At 38.3% G+C, this 22702-nt stretch overlaps 1 protein-coding gene across 5 annotated transcripts in view; it reads right to left on the bottom strand.

Moving 5' to 3' along the window:
* DPY19L4 (dpy-19 like 4) overlaps positions 1-22702 on the bottom strand; it is a 67724-nt gene that overhangs the window by 22057 nt on the left and 22965 nt on the right. For all 5 annotated transcript variants that reach the window (XM_035011544.1, XM_035011543.1, XM_035011546.1 and 2 more), the window contains 7 exons: positions 15436-15559; positions 12779-12913; positions 9648-9779; positions 9454-9552; positions 8215-8288; positions 4372-4530; positions 3324-3443 (listed from right to left, as the gene is read on the bottom strand). In XM_035011544.1, the coding sequence (XP_034867435.1) occupies positions 3324-3443; positions 4372-4530; positions 8215-8288; positions 9454-9552; positions 9648-9779; positions 12779-12913; positions 15436-15559 (843 nt within the window). The remainder of the gene's footprint in view (positions 1-3323; positions 3444-4371; positions 4531-8214; positions 8289-9453; positions 9553-9647; positions 9780-12778; positions 12914-15435; positions 15560-22702) is intronic.

The following is a 22702-nucleotide window of genomic DNA, read 5'->3' as shown; positions in this document are numbered from 1 at the left end:
TTATTCTGTCTAGATAATTACACACACACACACACAAACACACAGAGGCACATGAGAAAATGGACAGCCTGGCCAATCTCTATCTCTGAAGACTGTTGCCCCATATAGGAAATCTTCCTTAAACTGACTTCCTCTAGCCACCCTCTACAATTGAGTTAGTACCTCTCCTCTGAGCGACCAAAGCACCCTTTGTATACCTTTCTCATAGTACTTTACTTTGCTCTAACTCTTGGTTTACTTAACTAGGGTAGGAACTCTTTGAAAAGAAAGAGTAGGTTTTGTATTTCTTTCTTTCTTTTTTTTTAAAGGTTTTATTTATTTGACAGAGAGAAACACAGCTAGAGAGGGAACACAAGCAGGGGGAGTGGGAGAGGGAGAAGCAGGCTCCCCACGGAGCAGGGAGCCCAATGCGGGGCTCGATCCCAGGACCCTGGGATCATGACCTGAGCTGAAGGCAGATGCTTAACGACTGAGCCACCCAGCCGCCCCAGTTTTGTATTTCTTTAATCCCTACTCTCTACTTAGTAGAGTGCGTGGCACCTTCTGGGTGACTATGCATCTTATTTGTATGAATAGGTAATCTATAGTATTATAAGCCTAGTGAGTAAATTAAAGAAGGATGAATAATAGAACAATGCAGATTACATGTTCAGAAAAAGGATTTTGAATTTGGGCGCCTGGGTGGCTCAGTTGGTTAAGCGACTGCCTTCGGCTCAGGTCATGATCCTGGAGTCCCGGGATCGAGTCCCGCATCGGGCTCCCTGCTCGGCAGGGAGTCTGCTTCTCCCTCTGACCTTCCCCCTCTCATGTGCTCTCTCTCTCATTCTCTCTCTCTCAAATAAATAAATAAAATCTTTAAAAAAAAAAAAAAGGATTTTGAATTTAAAATAGTACATCCAACAATAAAGAATGGTGGCAATAACAAAAAGTTCTTCTGCAGAGAGAAATAAAACTGAGAGAGTACAAAGGGGGGGAAAAAAAGGCAAACCATGCGCCAAAATTCTACTACTACAAGGCAATGAAATGAAAATCAAAATGTGAATCACTCAGAATATTCATGGCTTAATACATTTCTTCATCCCACTTATTAGGCATTATGGAATGCTAATTATTAGAGTGAACCACCATTCTTGCTTCATGTTTCAATAAAGAGATTCCCACTAGTCATGGGTTTGGCAATCTGATAGTCTATGAATGTCTTATAAGAAAATGTTTGGGGCGCCTGGGTGGCTCAGTTGGTTAAGCGACTGCCTTCGGCTCAGGTCATGATCCTGGAGTCCCTGGATCTAGTCCCGCATCGGGCTCCCTGCTCGGCAGGGAGCCTGCTTCTGCCTCTGACCCTCCCCCTTCTCATGTGCTCTCTCTCTCTCATTCTCTCTGTCTCAAATAAATAAATAAAAAAAATCTTGAAAAAGAAAATGTTTGTAAATGCATAAAATACATAGGCTTACAAAGAAACCAATTATATTGAAATATTGATAACAAATAATAAAAATAAATTCCTATACAGCAATATTTACACTTCTTAATACATTAAATGCAGATCTAATAATAACTGTAACTTTGAAGTTGTGATGTGTATAAACAGTATTTCAAAATAAAAAATTAGTAAGAAAATAGCTAAGCTTTCTGTTGGGGAAAACACCATGGGTACTGCTATAATGACTGTGATTCAGTATCTATATTCATAATTAATGGAAATTTAAATTGAGAAATCTTATATTAGGATCAATACTCTTCATTTCTCCCTGCTTCCCCTCCTAACCCTCCACCTCAGAACCTTAATGGCTCCTCCTCATGGCAGTGATTTATCTGATTTGTGTGCAAGAGAAAGAATTGAGCATACCCAGCTCAAACATTTCTAGGCTTCCACATTTTGTATCTTATTTTTGCATGGTGGGTGTCGGTAAGTGCATAAACTTACCAAGGCTCTGCCCATTCAAAAGGGATGGCCTGAAGTTTGAGGACTAAGCTCAATTTGGGGTGGAAAATAGTAGAGCCCTTTGGTCATACATGAAGTATTCTCTAATGCAACCTTTATCAGAATCAGAATCATGCAGATGATCAAATATATTTCTCACATATATGTGGTCTTTGTAAGGCTCGTGGCTCACAGTTTCGCAAACTCTTGGAATTTCCTAAGTGATGAAATTGGAAAGGTGGCTCTTGTGTTAATGGTTAACTTTTGGAAGGTACCCAAGGATGGGGCCAGTTGCCAGTGGTGCCAACCATGCGATTAGGGAGTTGGAACTCTCAGTCCCGCCCCAAACTTCTGGGGAGGGAAGAGGGCCTGAAGGTTGAGTTCAATCACCAATGGTCAATGATTTAATCAACATGCCTATGTAATGAGGCCTCCATAAAAACCCAAAAGGACAGGGTTTGGAGAACTTCTGGGTTGGTGACCACATGGAGACTGGGAGAGAGTGGCATGCCTAGAGAGGTAAAGGGAGCTCTGTACCCCTTCCTACAAACCTTGCCCTATGCATATCTTCCATCTGGCTGTTCCTGAGTTCTCTCTTTTTATAATAAACTGATAATCTAGTAAGTAAAATATTTCTTTGAGTTCTGTGAGCCACTCTAACAAATTAATTGAACCCAAGGAGAGGGTCTTGGGAACTTCTGATTTATAGCCTTGGTCAGAAGCACAGGTGATAACCTGGGTTTGCAACTGGCACCTGAAGGGGGGGTGGAATCTTGTAGGACTGAACCCTTGAACTGTGGAATCTGATGCTATCTCCAGGTGGATAGTGCCAGAATTAAGTCAAACTATAATTGTAGGACACTCAGCTGGTGCCTGAACAATGGCTTATTGTTGGTGTGGGGAAAGCCCCTCCTCAAACTGAAACTGGGTGTTCAAAATCATTCTATACTCCTATGTCTTATTTTTCATCTGAGTCCAGACTTCAAAGAAAAGGGTATCATTTATTGAACCCTTAGCCTCAGAGCTCATTTACCTCTATTTCACTTATCAAAGTTGTCATTTTATTTTTGTGTGATTAATATTTGTTACCTCCATTAACATAAGTCATAAGTCACATAAGTTTAGAGATTGTGTGTCCACTTTTGTTCACCACAGTACCTCCAGCACCTAGTACAATGCCTGGCCCTTGGAAGAAATTCAATAGTTTTAGAACAAATGAGTGAATAAGTAAATGTCAGTTCACTGTACTATAACAACCTCCATAAACTCCAGTTAGGTTAAGAAAGTTTGTAGATTTTGAGTGTTTATAGTTTCATAAATATATTCTTGAAAGTATCCACTTATTAGCATTAGAAAGGATAATTCTTTGTAAAAACAAATAGATCCAATAAAGTACACTTACCCTTCTATAACCATTGCAAGAGAGCCCAATAAAATAGTGTGAATCACATGATAAATTATTTCTGGCCTTCCTCCAATTCGTCCATCTTCAAGAGTAATAGTTTCTTTCAAGGACTTGCCTCTACACAAAGGAAATATGTTTTTTACTATTTTGAAAATATGTATTTGAAAAATCAAAGATCTTAACTTTCTTCATAAAAAAAAAAAATATAGGTGGTCCTTGAAATTTGAAAGTATATTGTTAGTCAAATATCTAACTTACACATCTCCAAGTCTTTGAAATGGTTTTTAAAACCTGAAGACAATGGACTCTGTGAAGACTAAATATGAAAGTTCAGGAAATATGATAAAAACAATTTTTAGGGCGTGCCTGGGTGGCTCTGTCAATTAACCAGCCGACTCTTGATTTCAACTCAGGTTACGATCTCAGGGTCTTAGGATCGAGCCCTGCGTGGGGCTCCATGCTCAGTGGGGAATCTGCTTTAGGACTCTCTCTCCCTCTGCCCCTGCCCCCACTCATTTGTGCGCTCTTGCTCTCAAATAAATAAATAAATCTTAAAAAATTTAAAAAATATATTTTTAGGTTCCTTTTCCAAGATCAATTATCACTCAACTAGTGGTTACTAAATCAATATAGTTAAATCATAATTTGAATAGCTAAGTTCTTAAAATTAAAATACTACACACAACCTACTTTTAAACATGACAAAAATATTTTGGAAGTCTTCATAATTTAAAATCACTTAACACTACTAGCTTCATTTAAGTTATATAGAAAAAACATTAAGTAAAAATATGACTAAATTAGTAAATTAAGTCTGTAACAATTTAACTCAGTATTAATCCTACATTAAATTTAGACATTATATACTTAGATGTATAAAAAATTTGAAATTTATCTGGTTAACTTATGATATTTTACATGTTGATAACAAGAGAATGGATCTAGAAATTCTAAAACAAATACACAAATATTGGAAGGATATTAAAAATAGTTTATTTTCATAATGTATTAGTTAGCAATGTGATTGATTCTCATAGGTACTTACTTAATTCTCCTAAAAATAACTTGCATCATAGAAAGAAAACAAATAATTAACACTAAAATATAGAAGGGTAATAAAGAAGACTGTGTCAATCGCAAAAAAAAATCTTGAGATGGTGCCTGCAGGGATTCTTGACATAGGAGCCAATTCATTGTAAAATTCCTACAGAAAACAAAAAGCATGATATTAAAATCATAGATGGTATAACCTATTGTACATAAAAGTATTTTTTATCTCCATAAAAACTAAGACAAAACAAAAAACACATTTCTAAATCTATTCACTTGTAACAGCAAGGTCCTACCCTTTATAAGACCATATCTAGAACCCAAAATGGTTTCAAGGAAGTTTCACTTTCTATTTTTATCTGGAAGACAACAAAAATTTCAGCTGTCCGACCTCCATATCTGCAGTGTCCAATATGGTAGCTACTAGGTACGATGTGGCTATTAGCACCTGAAATGTGGCCAGTGCAAATGGATATACTTTAAATACAAAATACACCTTGGGTTTCAAACATAAAAAAGAATGAAAAGGACTAAAGAATACAAAATAGCTCATTCATAATTTTTATACTGTTTATACATTAGAATAATATTTTAATATATTGGATTAAATAAAATGTATTATTAAAATTAAATTCCCTTTTTTCTTTTCACTTTTTTAAATGTGTCTACTAGAAAATTATACGCATGACTCATACTATTACTGGACAGTTCTGTTTTATATGGATGAAAGTAATTCAACTAGGACCCATTTTAAAAAGAGTAATCTAAGACAGAAGTCATAAAATTTGAAACATAAACATTTTGAGCTATAAGAATCAGGATACACTTTTTTTTTTTTTTTAGATTTTATTTATTTGACAGAGAGACACAGTGAGAGAGGGAACACAAGCAGGGGGAGTGGGAGAGGGGAAGCAGGCTTCCCGTGGAGCAGGGAGCCCGACGCGGGGCTTGATCCCAGGACTCTGGGATCATGACCTGAGCCAAAGGCAGACGCTTAACGACTGAGCCACCCAGGCACCCCCAGGATACACTTTTTTTGACCTTAAGCTAAATATGATCAACAAGATTCCTAGTTATATGTGATTTTATCTGCATTCTCACACCTGATCCATCTCCAACATCCATTTTATCCTTAATCCCTAGCCTGGGAAGAGAGATAAAGAGATGGAATGATCTTCAGAAGAGCTCTTGGATGGACGAAGAATGCCTGCATCCCAAATCACTGGGTTTAGAAAAAGGTTGAAGTTTCACAATGTGTCAAGCAGTAATACAGCTGTATCAAAGAGGCTGCCATCAAAATGTTTTGTACATATGATCATATGATGAATCACGTCTTTTTTGTCTACCTATTAAAGTTACTAATTCTATAAGATCCAATTCAAATCTCAATTTAATGAATATTCTTCCCATGTTCCCCAGTCTCAATCTTTCCTTCCCCATATCCCCATGGCACTTTATTTATCCCTCTATTATAGTGCTTAAAGCAACTTGCTACTTTAAGATTATAGTCATTTTTGTATCTCCCAGAATACCTGGCCTAGTATCCTGCACATCCAATAAATACTTATTAACATTTCTTTAGTGGTTCTTGAAAGTCTGTCTCAACAGAAATGTTTCCTGAAATTCTGGTGAACTACAAATCCTAACATCCAGTTGGCACATTTGAGCATAAGGCATTTACTGCTTTTTCTTTTTTAAAGATTTTATCTATTTATTTGACAGAGAGAGAGACAGTGAGAGAGGGAACACAAGCAGGGGGAGTGGGAAAGGGAGAAACAGGCTTCCTGCTGAGCAGGGAAGCCCAGTGATCCCAGGACCCTGGGATCAGGACCTGAGCCGAAGGCAGAAGCTTAACGACTGAGCCACCCAGGTGCCCCAAGGCATTTACTGTTTATACTTCTCATGTCATTAACTGTATAAAAACTAGCTAATGAGATGTCAATATTCTTAAGGACAGACATCATGTCTTATTCTTAAAACACCTAGTGTATTACCCTGTGAGGCAAATCTAGTACCTGACATGCTGAGCAAAGGGGCACTACATAGCATCAACTAAGAAACGCTAGACAAAAGCAGCCCTTAACCCTACATGTATTCTCGAGTCTTCCAAGGTTAAAGAGAAAGGGGAAAAGGCCAGTCAATTATGGAAGTCTATAACCAATTTTTCCTAATTGCCTGCTAAATGTCAGGCCTATATATATACCTGAAAAAGATAAGGTCCCTGCCCCTATGGAGCACATGGCCTCTTAAAGGATCCTTCTACCTTAGTAGATATCCATATATGACTTACACTTCAGAAGATTTCTCCAGTGTTTCAACACTTTGTTAACTGTGATATACTACAACATGAAATTCCATGCACAGCATCTAAAATCCCATGTAATCATAGCAAATGATAATAAGGTTCTAAGGTATATTATATGAACTAGAAAAATGTGTATTTAAATATATATTTTCTGGGGGTGCCTGGGTGGCTCAGTCGTTAAGCATCTGCCTTCAGCTCAGGTCATGATCCCAGGGTCCTGGAATCGAGCCCTGCATCGGGCTCCCTGCTCCACGAGAAGACTGCTTCTCCCTCTCCCACTCCCCCAGCTTGTGTTCCCTCTCTCACTGTCAAAATAAAATATTTATATATATATATATTTTTTTTTTTTTTCTGTTATGCAAGTGGACATTATCATACATAAGTCATTTATTTCACTTTGGATTTAAAAAATGAATTTAACTAACAAAGACAAGGTACAACATTACTCTTGAATTTAAAAAGTCAGCTTCTAGGGTTGCCTGGGTGGCTCAGTCGGTTAAAAATTAGTCGGCTTCTGATCTAATCCACTATTACGACCCAAAATGAGATTCTTTACTATGAAATAGATATCTTACTGCCCACCCCTTCATAATGCAAACATTTTGCTGATGTACTGGTTAAAATTACATTGGTTTTGGGGCGCCTGGGTGGCTCAGTCAGCTAAGCATATGTCTTCAGCTCAGGTCATGATCTCAGGGTCCTGAGATCAAGCCCCACATCAGGCTCTCTGCTCAGGGGCAAGTCTGCTTCTTCCTCTCCCCCTGTGAACTCCTTCACTTTCGCTCTCTCTCAAATAAATAAATAAAATCTTTTTAAAAAAAATTACATTGGGGGCACCTGGGTGGCTCAGTTGGTTAAGCGACTGCCTTTGGCTCAGGTCATGGTCCTAGAGTCCTGGGATCGAGTCCCACATCGGGCTCCCTGCTCGGCGGGGAGTCTGCTTCACCCTCTGACTGTCTCCCCTCTCATGCTCTCTCAAATAAATAAATAAAATCTTTAAAAAAAAAAATTACATTGGTTTTTTTTATTCATTTTAAATCTTTAATTTATTCTGACTTTACATTATATCATTGTTCCACATCAAGGGAGAAAGTAGCCTCAAAACACTGTGATGCTATTAAGGCTTAAGTACATCTAATTTATAAAACACCTAAATGAGATTTTATTTATTTATTAAAGATTTTATTTATTTATTTGAGAGAGAGAGAGAGTGTACAGAGGGAGAGTGAGAAGCAGACTCCCTGCTGAGCAGAGAGCCCGATGCTGGGCTCAATCCCAGGACCCTGAGATCATGACCTGAGCTGAATGAAGGCAGACGCTTAACTGACTGAGCCATCCAGGTGCCCCTAAATGAAATTTTTTTAAATGAGAAAAAATATTAATGTTACATTTCTTCTAGATATTATAATATTCCAAATTATTTATTTTCTAAGTGGTATGTAATTATGTGTCTACTACTCCTTGGATTATTTTTGCTCTTTATCTTTTAAGTGGTATGGAGTTAGGTAAATTTATATATAATCTAAAACTTACTTAGTCATATTTAGTCCAAATTTTACTTCAAGGAATTTCAGCATGTGCCCATTTTCTTTGTGTGGGACAAACATCTGGAAGAAAAAAGCACTAGTTACAACAAAGAACTATTAGCTATGCTCACAGCAATATGTTTCTGTCTAGAAATAGAAAACACAGCAGGACTATTAAATAAAAAATACAGGGCGCCTGGGTGGCTCAGTCGTTAAGCGTCTGCCTTCGGCTCAGGTCATGATCCCAGGGTCCTGGGATCGAGCCCCGCATCGGGCTCCCTGCTCGGCAGGAAGCCTGCTTCTCCCTCTCCCACTCCCCCTGCTTGTGTTCCCGCTCTCCTCGTCTCTGTCAAATAAATAAAATCTTTAAAAAAAAAAAAAAAATACAAATTAGGGCGCCTGGGTGGCTCAGTCGGTTAAGCGACTGCCTTCGGCTCAGGTCGTGATCCCGGGGTCCTGGGATCAAGGTCCGCATCGGGCTCCCTGCTCTGCGGGGAGCCTGCTTCTCCCTCTCCCACTCCCCCTGCTTGTGTTCCCTCTCTCGCTGTGTCTCTCTCTGTCAAATAAATAAATAAATAAATAATCTTTAAAAAAAAAAAAAACAAATTAAAAATGAATTAAATAATACTTGGTATAACTACGAAGCAAGAAGATCTACTGACCTAAGTCAATCACATTACCTTATAGTTAATCATAAAACTATAATGGGGTAGTAAGATTTCCACGTACCCTGCATGACTTAAGTAACTTACCCACTTTTTTTTTTTAGATTTTATTTATTTATTTGACAGAGAGAGACACAGCGAGAGAGGGAACACAAGCTGGGGGAGCAGGAGAGGGAGAAGCAGGCTTCCCGCAGAGCAGGGAGCCCAATGCGGGGCTCGATCCCAGGACCATGACCTGAGCCGAAGGCAGACGCTTAACGACTGAGCCACCCAGGCACTCTGAGTAACTTACCCACTCTTTTCAAAACTTTTACTCGTCTGTTTACTAAATTACTTAATGTTAATTAATTGGGTAATGATGACATTTGAAAATAAATGGAAAATAAAGTGTATCTTTTAAGTATATCTAGAAAAAAATTAGAATCCTATTTTTCCTGTAAGTATGATCATTGTTCAACTCAAAATTTTACTGTACAAACTCTATTATTTTGCTATCTCATTATTCTCATTAAAATTTAGGCCAGTATATTTCATTATCCAACTCACTCTACTACATGAATCTCACCAGCAGAGTCATTTACCTTCATTATAATATTCAGTGTCACTGTCAGAGTACACACCAAGTAAAAATTAATCACTTTCATTATTTTAGCTATACAAGTTCCTTTCTTCACATTCAGCTGTGGGGGGAAAATCATGAACAAAGAAGTGAGGTATAAAAAATTAACAATTAAAAAATTCACTGCAAGAATGATAAAAAGGCAATTCTCTTTACCTGAAGGCACTTAGCAAGTATTAAGGCCACTACTAAACTTAATAAAGGAGATACCAATAAAGCTGAATTCTCAAACTGCAGTAAATATCCCAGAAAGAGAGAAAATATATAGATTTTATAAACTTCATGAACCTGTTGGGACAAAATAAGATAAATGAGAATAAAATGAATTTTATTTGTACATCTTTTCATTAGTTTTATTTAGAACAGATTTGACTCCAATTATAAAATAAATACCCAATTATAATTTAGTATATATTTATTATATTATATATTAATTTAGTATATATAATTTAGTATATATATATAATATAGTATCCTACAAATGTTCAATCTGTATTTTTAATGTTATGGTATATAATGAATTTATTACTTTCTTAGAAATAACTTTCATAAACAAAGTAAAAAGTTTTAAAACCATGGACATCTAAATCAGCCTGAATGTACCTGCTTTCACCCTGATTTAATTTTACTTTGCTTGCCCTGTTACTAAAATCCATCCATACAACATCAAACTGCATAAATCAAAAATTAATCTTTAGCAGCAGTTCCGAAAACCTACCTAGTGAAAACATACTGCCATGAAATGTAGCACCAGAGACAAGTATTTTTAGATTTGGTCCATTTAACAGTGAGCATAAGAAAGTTAAATTCAATGTCCTAACAGATGATCTCCCAGGAAAGTCACATGTCTTAGAAGATTTCTTTTCTAAAATTCAGTAATATAATTTAATCTATCATAAATTAATTCCTTTTGGAAAGGGAAAACTAAGACAAAATATAGGCATTAGTTAGAGGGGAAAATCAAAGGCAGAGTGGTAAAGGTAAGAAAAAAAAAGAAAGAAAGCAAAGAAAAACAATGAAAAATATCCCCAAGAGGCCAGAGCCATTAAGAAAAGAAATACCTTACTGTTGGGAGGCTGAAACAAGGACTGGGAGAGGGCACAATGGGATCTTCCAGGTGCTGCAAATTTTTTATTTCCTGATTTTGGATACTGGTTCTGCAGATGTGTGCCAGTTACTGAGTGACTGTTTCTTAGTCCCAACCTGTCCCTCTACTCCCTGCCTTGTAACGCTGGGGCTGGAGATTTTGCAATCTATGTTTCTGCTTTTCCAGTTGGCTCACTATTAAACTCTGTCAATATGAAATGCTAGAGAGAGATGACAAGGTTGGGGGAGAAAGGAGGAGCTGGTGGCCTCCTGTCTGCTTTGCAGTTCCTGTGAGTATCCTATCGGCAGTACTTCTCCACTCCAACAGAGCAATTCCTTCTAGTTGAAGCAGCTGAATGCAGGTGCAGTTTGTCCAACACTTGAAGAACCAGCTTTATCACATTCTCTTGCCCCCGAGACCCCAGGGCCAGTTAGCCAGAGCCCCATTCACAGAGGTCTGGGTTCCATTTCCATGGGGCCCTTCTTTCCAGTTCAGACACACCAGCAAAGCTGGGCAGCGGCCCTGCATTAGAAGTCTGAGTTTCAGCCCCACAGGGGTCCCTCCTCTAGGTTTTGAAGGGTTTTTTTGGTTTTTTTTAAGATTTTATTTACTTATTTGACAGAGAGAGACACAGCGAGAGAGGGAACATAAGCAGGGGGAGTGGGAGAGGGAGAAACAGGCTTCCTGCTGAGCAGGGAGCCCAATGCTGGGCTCGATCCCAGGACCCTGGGATCATGACCTGAACCGAAGGCAGACGCTTTAACGACTGAGCCACCCAGGCGCCCCCAAGTTTTGAAGTTTTAATAATTCCAAATTCTCCCCTTTGCTCCCTCAGCTCTGGTGGTGGTAGCTGCTTCCTGCAAACTGCTACCTCTATGATACTTTTGGGTTCTTACTACCCTTTCAATTAACAAGATAATGACATTATATTTGATTAATGATTCTTTATGTTCAATTCTCTCTATTCAATTAACCTAAATGTTTGTATTCATCAGGATTCTGGATCATCTAAATATACAGGATAAAGAAAAGAAAGAGCAAGAAGATCCCCAAATTTCTGGGGCGCCTGGGTGGCTCAGTCGGCTAGGCGTCTGCCTTTGGCTCAGGTCCTGATCCCAGGACCTGACCCCGCGTCAGGCTCCCTGCTCAGCGGGAAGCCTGCTTCTCCCTCTGCCCCTCCCCCCTGCTCATGCTTTCTCTCTCTCTCTAAAATAAATAAATAAAATCTTAAAAAAAAAAAAAAGAAGATCCCCAAATTTCTGGCTTGGACAACATATTAAATACTTAATAAATGTTTATAAATGAAAGAAAAATGAGAGAGGGGTGAAAAAGAAAAAGATAAAGAAAGGAACCAAATGCTGATGGCACTTATATAAACTGCTATAACCATTCTGGACAAAGGCTTAGTATTTAGTTAGGTTGAATATGCACATATCCTTTGACTTGTAATTCCACTATGAGATATATACTCCAGAGAAATCTTGCACTTAGTGCCAGGTAAGAATGTTTATGGCAGCACTGGTTATATGGACAATAAGCTGGAAAAAATGAAGTGTCCATTAACAATAAAATGTATAAATAAATAAAAGTGAATGAAATTAGCTCTGTACATCATCATGAGTGAATCTCAAAAGCAAATCAGATAAAAGTAAACAATACATTGTTTACAGCATATTTTTTAAGGACTATCTAGATAAGTGGTAAAACCCATAAAGAAACAGGGGAAAGGAGTAACAAAATTCAGGACAGCAAGCCTCTGTTGGGGAGGGAGCAGGATGTGACTGGGAATATTAAGAGAGGGACTTCTGGGTATTCCAATGTTCCATTTCTTGGCCTGGATGGTCAAATACTCATATTTTATTCTGCACGGTATATATACACAGCATACATATACTTTTTTGTGCATGTTCTATATTTCACTCTTTTTCTTTTTTAAAGAAATAGAAAGGGAAGGCGCAAGGGCTAGAAATGGAGAAGAAGCACATGGTTGACTGGTTAAGCAGACCTTCTTTAACGGAATTTCAAAGTGTTTCTAAAAGGGCAGGGAGAATGAGTTTAGCAATCTTTTGCGTAGAATTATAAGTCAGGGCCTATTAAAATATTTCAGAATAAAGCTTAGAAGCTAAATGATCTTAAGATACAATACTATGAAAACATTTATTCTCTGGATTTAAAATCACAACTTCAAAATTCAAAATACCTTGTCACTTTGCTCCAGTGAAAAGCTATCTAGCAAGAACAGAGATGCCGCCTGAAGAAATAAGAGATAGTGGCTGTACTCCCACATCATCATAAACGTGTAAGTTGAAGCGCTCATCAACAAGCAGCAAAACCTCTAGGGAAAACAAAAGAAAGAAACTAAGTATCAGTAGCTTTATTACTATAGAAATCTATGAGGTTGTTACCTCAAAGTTGAAGCTCTGTTACTGGTTTTACTTTAAGCTATATAATTCTAGAAACTTCTTTTTTAAGTTACATAATTATTGCTAAACCCTTACGTAAACAATAAGATCTTCAATAAAGCACACAGACAGAAATCAACCACTTGTCCTTTAAAGTTCAACATCATATTGAGAATTTCAGGATGACAAAGGGAAAAAATTCAGTACACTTTCATCTCAAAAGAGGTAAAGTAATAAGCATAAGAAAATGGTGGCTTTTTCTAGACTTGGCTGATGGGCTTTTGTTATTGTGAAAGTAACTCCATTCACCCTAGAAAATATTTTCACTTCTGTGGTGCTTCATATTTCCCTAAGAGTTTCCATTTAAATAGTCTGTTTACATCTCAGCCTACTACACAGTCCATGGAAAAAAGCCCATTGCTTTTTTTATTGCTTCTCAGTGAAAGCGTGCCTTACCTTTCCCCAGTGCTTATACTGTCAACCATGTAAATCTCTCTTTTCCTTTGCTAAGGTACTAAACACAAGGACTTCTTGCCCTTGCCTGGAAAGTACTTGGCTGAAATAATTTCTGTCCTTCCAAATGTCATCTCTCAAGTAATCCCTTAGTGAGAAACCAAGTCTGACAAATCCACTGTTCCTTAGTATATTTCTCACAACCTCTACTTCCTCCAGGGATCTGCATTTTTATTCCCAAGTTTTCCACCAGCCATGATGTCAAATGACTTTGCTCTGATAAGAATAGCAAAGGAGAAAGGCAATAAGGGTCTAGTCAAACCTGAGATAACAACCATACTCTCTAAAACTTAATCTTTCAGACTCAGCTGACTATACTCAATGATAAATTTCGGAGTCAGAAATACCTCAGGCCATCAGCAGATATAAGGATTTTCCAGCACCCTGAATAAGATTAAGACCAGAGAACAAAATGTAAGAGATGGAAAAATTCTACCAGTTGGTCAAAGAATAAATACCAACTGCCAGGCCCAGAAGAGCTTAGCACTGACAGAACACATAGCTTCTGCTCTTCATATCACCACAGCTATAAGAGAAAGTGTTCTGGAAACTTCTAATGTGGAACAACCAGAACTGTAATAACAAGGCCTGAAACCATCATCCTCAGAGAAACCAGTTCCAGAAATCAATGAAGGCTCAGATCTAGATCTAGCCTAATTAATCTACTAGACATGTGGATATTACTTCAAGGATACTAGGGAAAAAACTACAGTATAATGAAGCAAATTGCTAATTCCAAGGGTTTATTCTCAACTACTCTAAAGAACATGCAGTGAGATAAGACAGAAATATATGTCAAACACAATCTGGACAATTAGCTATGTTTTTCCTTTCTAGCTTTGTTCCTTTGAACATTTTCAAAAATCTGTGCACTCTTATCTACCCCTTACCTTGCTCACTTCATTTTCAACTGTCTTTATTGTGAACTATTTTATACATATTACTTGACACATTAAATGTGTTTCAGTAATCAACCACAGATGTCCCTAGATGGTTCCAGATAACTGCACAAAATATCTGAGCTTCAATATCTTTATGCAACTGGGACCACAAGATCTAGCCTCAAGAATGGGAAGCAAACTAAAAAATATGTGACTGAAATACACATATTGCTGGGGCGCCTGGGTGGCTTAGTCATTAAGCGTCTGCCTGTGGCTCAGGTCATGATCCCAGGGTTCTGGGATCGAGCCCTGTATCGGATTCCCTGCTTGGCAGGAAGCCTGCTTCTCCCTCTTCCACTCCCCCTGCTTGTGTTCCTGCTCTCGCTATCTTTCTCTCTGTCAAATAAATAAATAAAATCTTTAAAAATAATAATAAAATAAAATAAAATACACATATTGCTGTAATACTACTCAGCAATGAAAACAAGCAAATTATTGATAGAAAGCAACAATTCAGATGGATGTCAAGGGCATTAGGCTAAATGAAAAAAGCCAGTCTTGAAGGATAACATACTATATAATTCGATTTGTATAACCTTTCAAAATGACAAAATCATAGTGATAGAGAACAGAGCAGTGGTTGCCAGAAAAACAGAAAAGAGAAAATAGGCAGTGCTACCATAAAAGTTAACATTACTGCCGTTTGTAGTCACTCTTTGTATCTTCATTAATATTTCCTTATTTGCAATGACTAAAAGCCATCAATATTACAGAAAATGGTAAATTAATGAGACTAATTTTCAAAATAATATATTCTTCATATATTTTTGTCAAGTAATTGCACTGAAACAATATAACATCTTTTTCCTTAAAATAATTTACCATCTATCAGACTCGACTAACAGTGTTATATAATAGGACTACCTAAATATATTCTTTATAGATGTAGTAATTAGGCTTCACCGATTATAACTTAACTGTTTAATATGATTAACTTTAAAATTTTATACCACATTTGCAACACATCAAAATTAACTGTGACAAATAAATTTGTATCTTACCTCTCCATAAGTATTTAAGTTGCTTTTTAAATAGCCTGTAAGTGCAGCGATTTGGCATGCGAAATATGGTAGTGCCCAGTTTTCTCTTAAAGGAATGGAGTATTCAATTCTTGTTGTATCTACCCTAAAGTAAACCACAGACGAACAGCAAAATAGCAAGACATGATATTTGTGTAATACAAAACTTTTCAAAGCACTTTCACACAATCTCATTGTTCTCTATACCAATCCTGTGAGGTAAGAACAGACAGCCGCCACTGTCTATACAGCCTCTTTGAGCAAATTAAGCATCTCATGCAGCCCCCAGTCCCTCCATTCCAGGAAGACTCAGCGCTGCTGTGCACTGCTTGGTGAATTAGCAGGCCTCTACGAAAATTTGAAAAAGGCACCCCTGCTCTGAGCAGATACACCTGATGTTAGGGCACATAGCTTGTGGCAGAGGACACTGGATTTCAGCTCCCACTCTCTCTTCCCTCAATGAGATGGCTACCCTTCTCTAGAGTACAATCTGCATTACATAATTAGCAGGACTGACAGAGACCCAAAGTTCTTATCCTCCCTTATTTAAAGAATATGAATCTCAGAGAGGTGATACGACTTAATCAAGGTCATACAGCTAATAGGTGGTGCAACTGGGATTACAATGCATATCTTCTGATATCTAGTTTAATAATCTTTTCAATCAGCAGGTTACCTGGAATTACCGTTACAGTAGACCTTCATGTGATATATCCAGAAACCTTTAAAAATTCCCACAATCACAAATACAGAATGTCTTTCCAGGCTCTTCCTAAGTTTCTCCTCAATTTGCACTGACAGCAGGTTGTCTCCTGTACATATCCTCACACCTCAAGAAGACCACCTTTCCTACAATCATTACATTTGGAATTCACACACTCAATAGCTCTTTTCCACACAGAAACAAAGGTACTACTGCCTTACAAATTTTATGAAAATTGCTGTATAACTCTCCTAAATCATGGAGAGGAATATATTTGCATGTAATTTAGTTCAATTGAATTATGGTACAGGATATTACTTAGCAATGACAAGGAATGAACTATTGATATGCCCAACATACATGAATCTCAAAATAATTATGCTGAGTGAAAAGAAAGACCAAAAAAGTATATGCTGTAGGACTCCATTATATAAAATTCTAGGGGCACCTGGGTGGCTCAGTCATTGAGCGTCTGCCTTCGGCTGACCCCAGGGTCCTGGGATTGAGCCCCGCATCGGGCTCCCTGCTCAGTGGGAGGCCTGCTTCTCCCTCTCCCCCTGCTTGTGTTCCTTCTCTCACTGTGTCTCTCTCTGTCAAATGAATAAATAAAATCTTTAAAAAATAAAACAAGATAAAATTCTAGAAAATGCAAACTAATTTATAATGACAGAAAGTAGATCATTGGCTTCCTGGGGACAATGGGACAGTTAGTAGAGGTGGGGGGAAAAGAGGAATGAAGGAAGCATTACCAGGGGTGAGCAAAGAAACTTTTGGGGGTGACAGATGTTTATTATATTGATTTTGTTGATGGTTTCATGAGTGTATCTAAATGCCTGAACTGATCGTACACTTTAAATATACACATTTTATGTCAGTTATACCTCAATAAAACTGTTAAAAAGTTATAAGAAAACCTGTCTTCTACAAATGTATATGTGATTGAATATATATATACAAAAAAACAGGATCATATATGAAGAGCAAATGAAATAAAAGCTGTAAAGAACTTAGTAGTGTGTCTACAACCTAGTAAACGATATTAGATCTTGGCTCTTTTATAATTCTGTAATGAACTACTTTTCACTTAATGATATATTATGAGCATCTTTCCATAACATATGTATCCATAAATACACTTCAAGAATATTTAATGGTCCGGGGCACCTGGGTGGCTCAGTCGTTAAGCGTCTGCCTTCGGCTCAGGTCATGGTCCCAGGGTCCTGGGATCGAGCCCCGCATCGGGCTCCCTGCTCGGCAGGAAGCCTGCTTCTCCCTCTCCCACTCTCCCTGCTTGTGTTCCCTCTCTCGCTGTCTCTCTCTGTCAAATAAATAAATAAAAGGCACATCATGGTAGAGATTTATCATACTCTAATTTCTATTGTTATACACTTAAAGTGTTTCTGATACTACCTTTTGCAAAGATTTTTAAAACATGAACCAATGTTGGCAGCTCATTCTGCCCACAGGTCCTGTCCCCGTGCTTTAATAAAATCACCTTTTTGCACCAAAAACAACAAAAAACATGAACCAATGTTTCTGTATAGTAATTACTGGTTTCACTGTTTACTTTTTTTTTATTTTACAGTTAAGATTTTTTTTTAAGATTTTATTTATTTGAGAGAGAGAGAGAGAAAAAATATGAGGGGGGGAGGGGCAGAGGGAGACACAGACTTCCCGCTGTGCAGGGAGCCCGATGCGGAACTCGATCCCAGGACCCTGGGATCATGACCTGGGCCGAAGGCAGATGCCCAACTGACTGAGCCACCCAGGTGCCCCTCACTGTTTACTTTCAATGCTAATCCATTTGGAGTTTATTTTAGTATTTGAGCAATAAAGTTTATTTTCCAGATTACTGTCCCAATACCATCAACTGAACATCAAGTATTCTAAAGACCATGTATTTTCATATAATATCCCTGAAAAAATATGAAAGTTAATAAAGACAAATAAGAGATTCAAGTGTCATGAGGCAGGAAGTGGGGAGGAAAGAGAGAATATCTATTCTCAATTCAGGACTCCACCAGCCACTCTATCAGCCAGAATTGGGAAGCTGGACCCGGCACTCACCTTTCTGAAGGTTGACTCACTAACCCTGCCCAAGTTACAGATCAGTGCAGGGAAATCTTTACAACTCTGCACTGGAGAAAGGAAGTCATTGCAACACAAACTGAGTAAGATCTCTGTCAGTTATTCTCTTCACCTGGTCAGGCCTTCCCATTGCTACCTTCCTGAACACCTGAGCTACTCTCTCTTGCCTTCATCACGCTTGGTGGTTGTGAGGAACAGAAGGCTAATGATAGGAAGGGACAAAATCAAATGAGACCCCCTTGTTCTCCCCAGTGGCAGAGTCTAGCAGCAGCACAAACCAGCAGTTCAAAATTACTAGTTAAATCACCTAGGGTTCATAGGCCTATAGATATATTCACAGAGATTAGCAAGCTCTGAGTTTAATTTTGAGTTTTCATTTTTTTTTAAAGTATTCTCTACACCCAACATGGGGCTTGAACTCACGACCCCAAGATCAAGAGTCACAGGCTCTACTGACTGAGCCAGCCAGGAGCCCCCTAAGTTTTCATTTTAGACACATCATAACATAAGCATAATCTGGATCATCTGGATGACCACCTTGTAATTCACTGTTGCCAAAAGATTTCAGTGCTCACTGCCATGTTGTGTTAACAATCTAGTTGGCAACATAGGACTAGTTCAATCGGCTTGAGTTAATCAGGAAAAATAAATGATTCTAATACCAAATGATGTACTGCCAAATAAAAACAAAATGATATCCTGATCACCGTGGTATAAAGAGATTTCAGAGTGCACTGAGGAGAGCAACATGATGAAAAGTGAGTCATCTCACAATACCCACCTGTGCAGGTGCGCCACACTCAAAAAAGAACCTGCTGGAAGGGTACTTTATTTATGCTGAGAGCAGAAATCTGGCTTTAGCAAAATACCATTTTCACATTAAATTCATCTTTTTTTTTTTAATCATGACCTGAGCCAAAGGCAGACGCTTAACCGTCTGAGCCACCCAGGTGCCCTAAATTCATCTTTTCAGTTACTATTTTCCTGGTTGCTTATTTCATTAGTAAATTGGTTTCGGTTTTATAGTAGCGTAAGCATTCAGAGCATTACCTAGTTTCATTTTATATGTAAACAGCATTATAATTCAAATTATTTAAGTCAATACATGGAACCCATGAAAATACAGAACTGAAGTTTGAGAAATGTTGAGCTGGGTAACATATAAAACACTTTGGCATATGAATGTATAACGTGTGAAAGTTGAAAAACATTTACCCAGTATCAGTACAACTTCTGATGGCAGCATATTGCCTTGCAATGATGTATTACAATTTACCTAACCATTCTCTTATATTTAGATGGTTTTCTAATTTTTTGTATTATTGTCCTTTTCTGGATTACTGCCTTGCAATAAAATGGAATTCCTACAAAAGGAATTCCACCTCAAATTGAAAAAGCTTACACCTGCATGAGCATTCTGAGTATATCAGTAGCATCACACCAGAACCAGCATGGTGTGTCACATTATTTTGTTAGCTATACCTCTAGGACATGTGCATTTCCTTGCATCTTACCTCTTTATTATTACCAATGTACAATTATTTGGGGGGGGCAAAGACTAACTTTATTTTTTTTAAAGATTTTATTTATTTGAGAGAGAGAGTACGTCGGTGAGAAAGCGAGAGCAGGAGCAGGGGGGGAGGGCCAGAGGCAGAGGGAGAAGCAGGCTCCCCACTGAGCAGAGAGCCCAATGGGGGGCTCGACCCCAGGACTCTGAGATCATAACCTGAGCAGAAGCAGACACTTAACCGACTGAGCCACCCAGGCGTCCCCAAAGACTAACTTTAATATACACTTTTAATCACACACACTTCTTTCTTTGCCCTTCAAATACAAAGATGTTTCCACTGAAGTGATAGCCAGGTATATATTTGTAGATGAGAAGATCAGTAGGGACTATTCCATATTGTTTATATGTGAAGCCTGGTCTCAGTTCAGCCCATTTTGGTGATACATCTGTTATAAGAGAGTCATTCGCCCCTGATTTTTTCACCCACTACTGTCTATACAGTGCTGTTTCCTAAAATTTCCTTGCATTTTCTAGTATGCCTATGTCTTTTGGTTTTACAATCCTGCTTTCCCCTTCTGGTATTAAGGAATATGTAACAAAAAATACAGTTAACAACACTAATAATCATAATATAATGGAACGGACTAGTATCTTTTTATACTTTTCTAAGCATTCATATATAAACTCTAAAGCTGGTAAACAGTGGTGCCTGGGTGGCTCAGTTGGTTGGTTTTGGCTCAGGTCGTGATCTCAGGGTGAGATCGAGCCCTATGTCAGGCTCCATGCTTAGCGTGGAGTCTGCTTGGGACTCTCTCCCTCTCCTTCTGCCCCCCTCCCCCCCCCCGCCGCTCGTGCTCTCTCTCTCTCTCTCTCAAATAAATCTTAAACAAGAGCTGATGAATAGAAAAAGCACATTCTCTTTCACAGCATTAAAATATATTTTACAGCATAAAATATATACCAATAAAAAATGAACAAAGAGCAAAACAAAAACTACTTGCTAAGAATGTTTTAATTGCCAAAAGATACATTTTAGCAGAATATATCAGGTTAATTTTTCTACCTAACTCCTGCTCCAGCTACCCATGATACATTGTACCATGAAATAAGGCAATTTCCTTACAGTTTTTTGTTGTTGTTTTTTTAATTTGAGAGAGAGAGAGATCAGAGATCAGGAGCAAACGGGGAGGGGCGGAGGGAGAGGGAGAGAATCTCAAGCAGACTCAGCACTGAGCTCAGAGCTGGACATGGGGCTCGATCTCACAACTCTGAGACCATGAACTGAGCTGAAACCAGGTATAAGAGGCTTAACTGACTGTGCCACCCAGGCACCCCAATTACCTTACAATTCTAAGATCTCTAAAATACTCTATTTGGCAAGGAGTCATATTATTCTTTAATGCTGTTATTCTTACATGGAAAAGTTGCCTGGGCTTCCTCCTCAAATTTCTGATAAAGTCTAGAAATTAAACAAAATGAATATTAAAAATTCACTACTGGGGCACCTGGCTGGCTCAGTTGGAAGAGCATGCAACTCTTGATTTCAGGGTCCTCAGTTTGAGCCCCATGTGGAGGGCATGAAGCCCACTTAAAGAAAAAGTTCACTGCCTGTAGGAGCCAGTCTCCAAGATGGTCTGCAATGTATTAACACCCTGTATAGTTACTTTCCACAATGCACCGAAGTCAGTGCATGATCAATAGAATATGGCAGAGTAAGGTCATAACATTTCTGGTATTAGGTTATAAAAGAGATCTCACTTCCACTATGGCACACTCACTCCAGTCTTTTGGATCACTCACTCTAAAGAAAATCAGCAGCCAAATTGTGAGCAGCTCTATGGTGAGGTTCATGTGATGAGAAACTAAGGCCTTCCAGGCCAACAACCAGCAAATAACTGAGGCTTCTTGGAAAAAGTCACATGAATGAGCTTGGAAGTAGATGGTTCATGCCAGTCAAGCCTTCAGGTGATTATAGCCCTAAACAACTTTTTTTAAGATTTTATTTATTTATTTGACAGAGAGAGCGAGAGAGCACAAACAGGGGGAACAGCAGAGGAAGAGGGAGAAGCAGGCTCCCCGCTTAGCAGGGAGCCCGATGTGGGTCTTGATCCCTGAGCCGAAGGCAGATGCTCAGCCATCTGAGCCACCCAGGTACCCTGCCCTAAACAACTCTTGACTGCACCCTCAATAACAAGCCCTGAACCAGAACCACCCAGTTAAGCCACTGTGGATTCTTTACCATCAGAAACTGACATGTTTATTGTTTTAAGCTGTTAAGTTTTAGGCTGATTTGGTATGCAGCAATAACTAACACATCACATAATCAAGAAAGTCATCCTTTTATTATTGTAAATAATGCCAGTTTTGTACTAAATAGATTTCATTCTAAAAAGCAAGACCTCCTAGACCTAGTCTATGAGTTCTGAAATACTTTGAGTGGGCTATTAAATTTCTAACAATCAATCCTAACAAAATTTTAGAAAGTACATGGCAACTTAAAATATTCTCTAGCAAGCACTTTTCTGATGTAACAAGAAATCATCTTATCCCCCTAGCATCTATACCAGATTCTCTAATAATATACTAAAAGGAACTAAAGCTCCATAGAGAAGTGGCTAATTCCAAATCTTTCACAGGGAATGTATAAGGTGAGCCTGCTTACCTTGTTGAGCCAGAAAACAAGAAAGCTTTCAAAGGTTAATGAAGATGTGTTAAAAGAACTCAGCAGTTAGCCTGAAAGGACTTGTATTAACCAAAGTTGTGACAATTTGAGCAACAAAAATGATGGTAATGGATTTAGCCCTACTGAATCAATGAAAATCCCAAAGGAGAAAAACATGCTTAAAAAAGAGAATACCAGTGAGGCACCTGACTGGCTCAGTCAGCAAAGCACACAACTCTAAATCTCAAGGTTGTGAGTTCAAGCCACATGTTGAGTGTAGAAGCCT

This window comes from Mirounga leonina, unplaced genomic scaffold (assembly GCF_011800145.1).
Source record: "Mirounga leonina isolate KUSES-001 unplaced genomic scaffold, KU_Mleo_1.0 Mir_165, whole genome shotgun sequence".
NCBI lineage: Eukaryota > Metazoa > Chordata > Mammalia > Carnivora > Phocidae > Mirounga > Mirounga leonina.
This window is presented reverse-complemented; position numbering and strand designations above follow the sequence as displayed.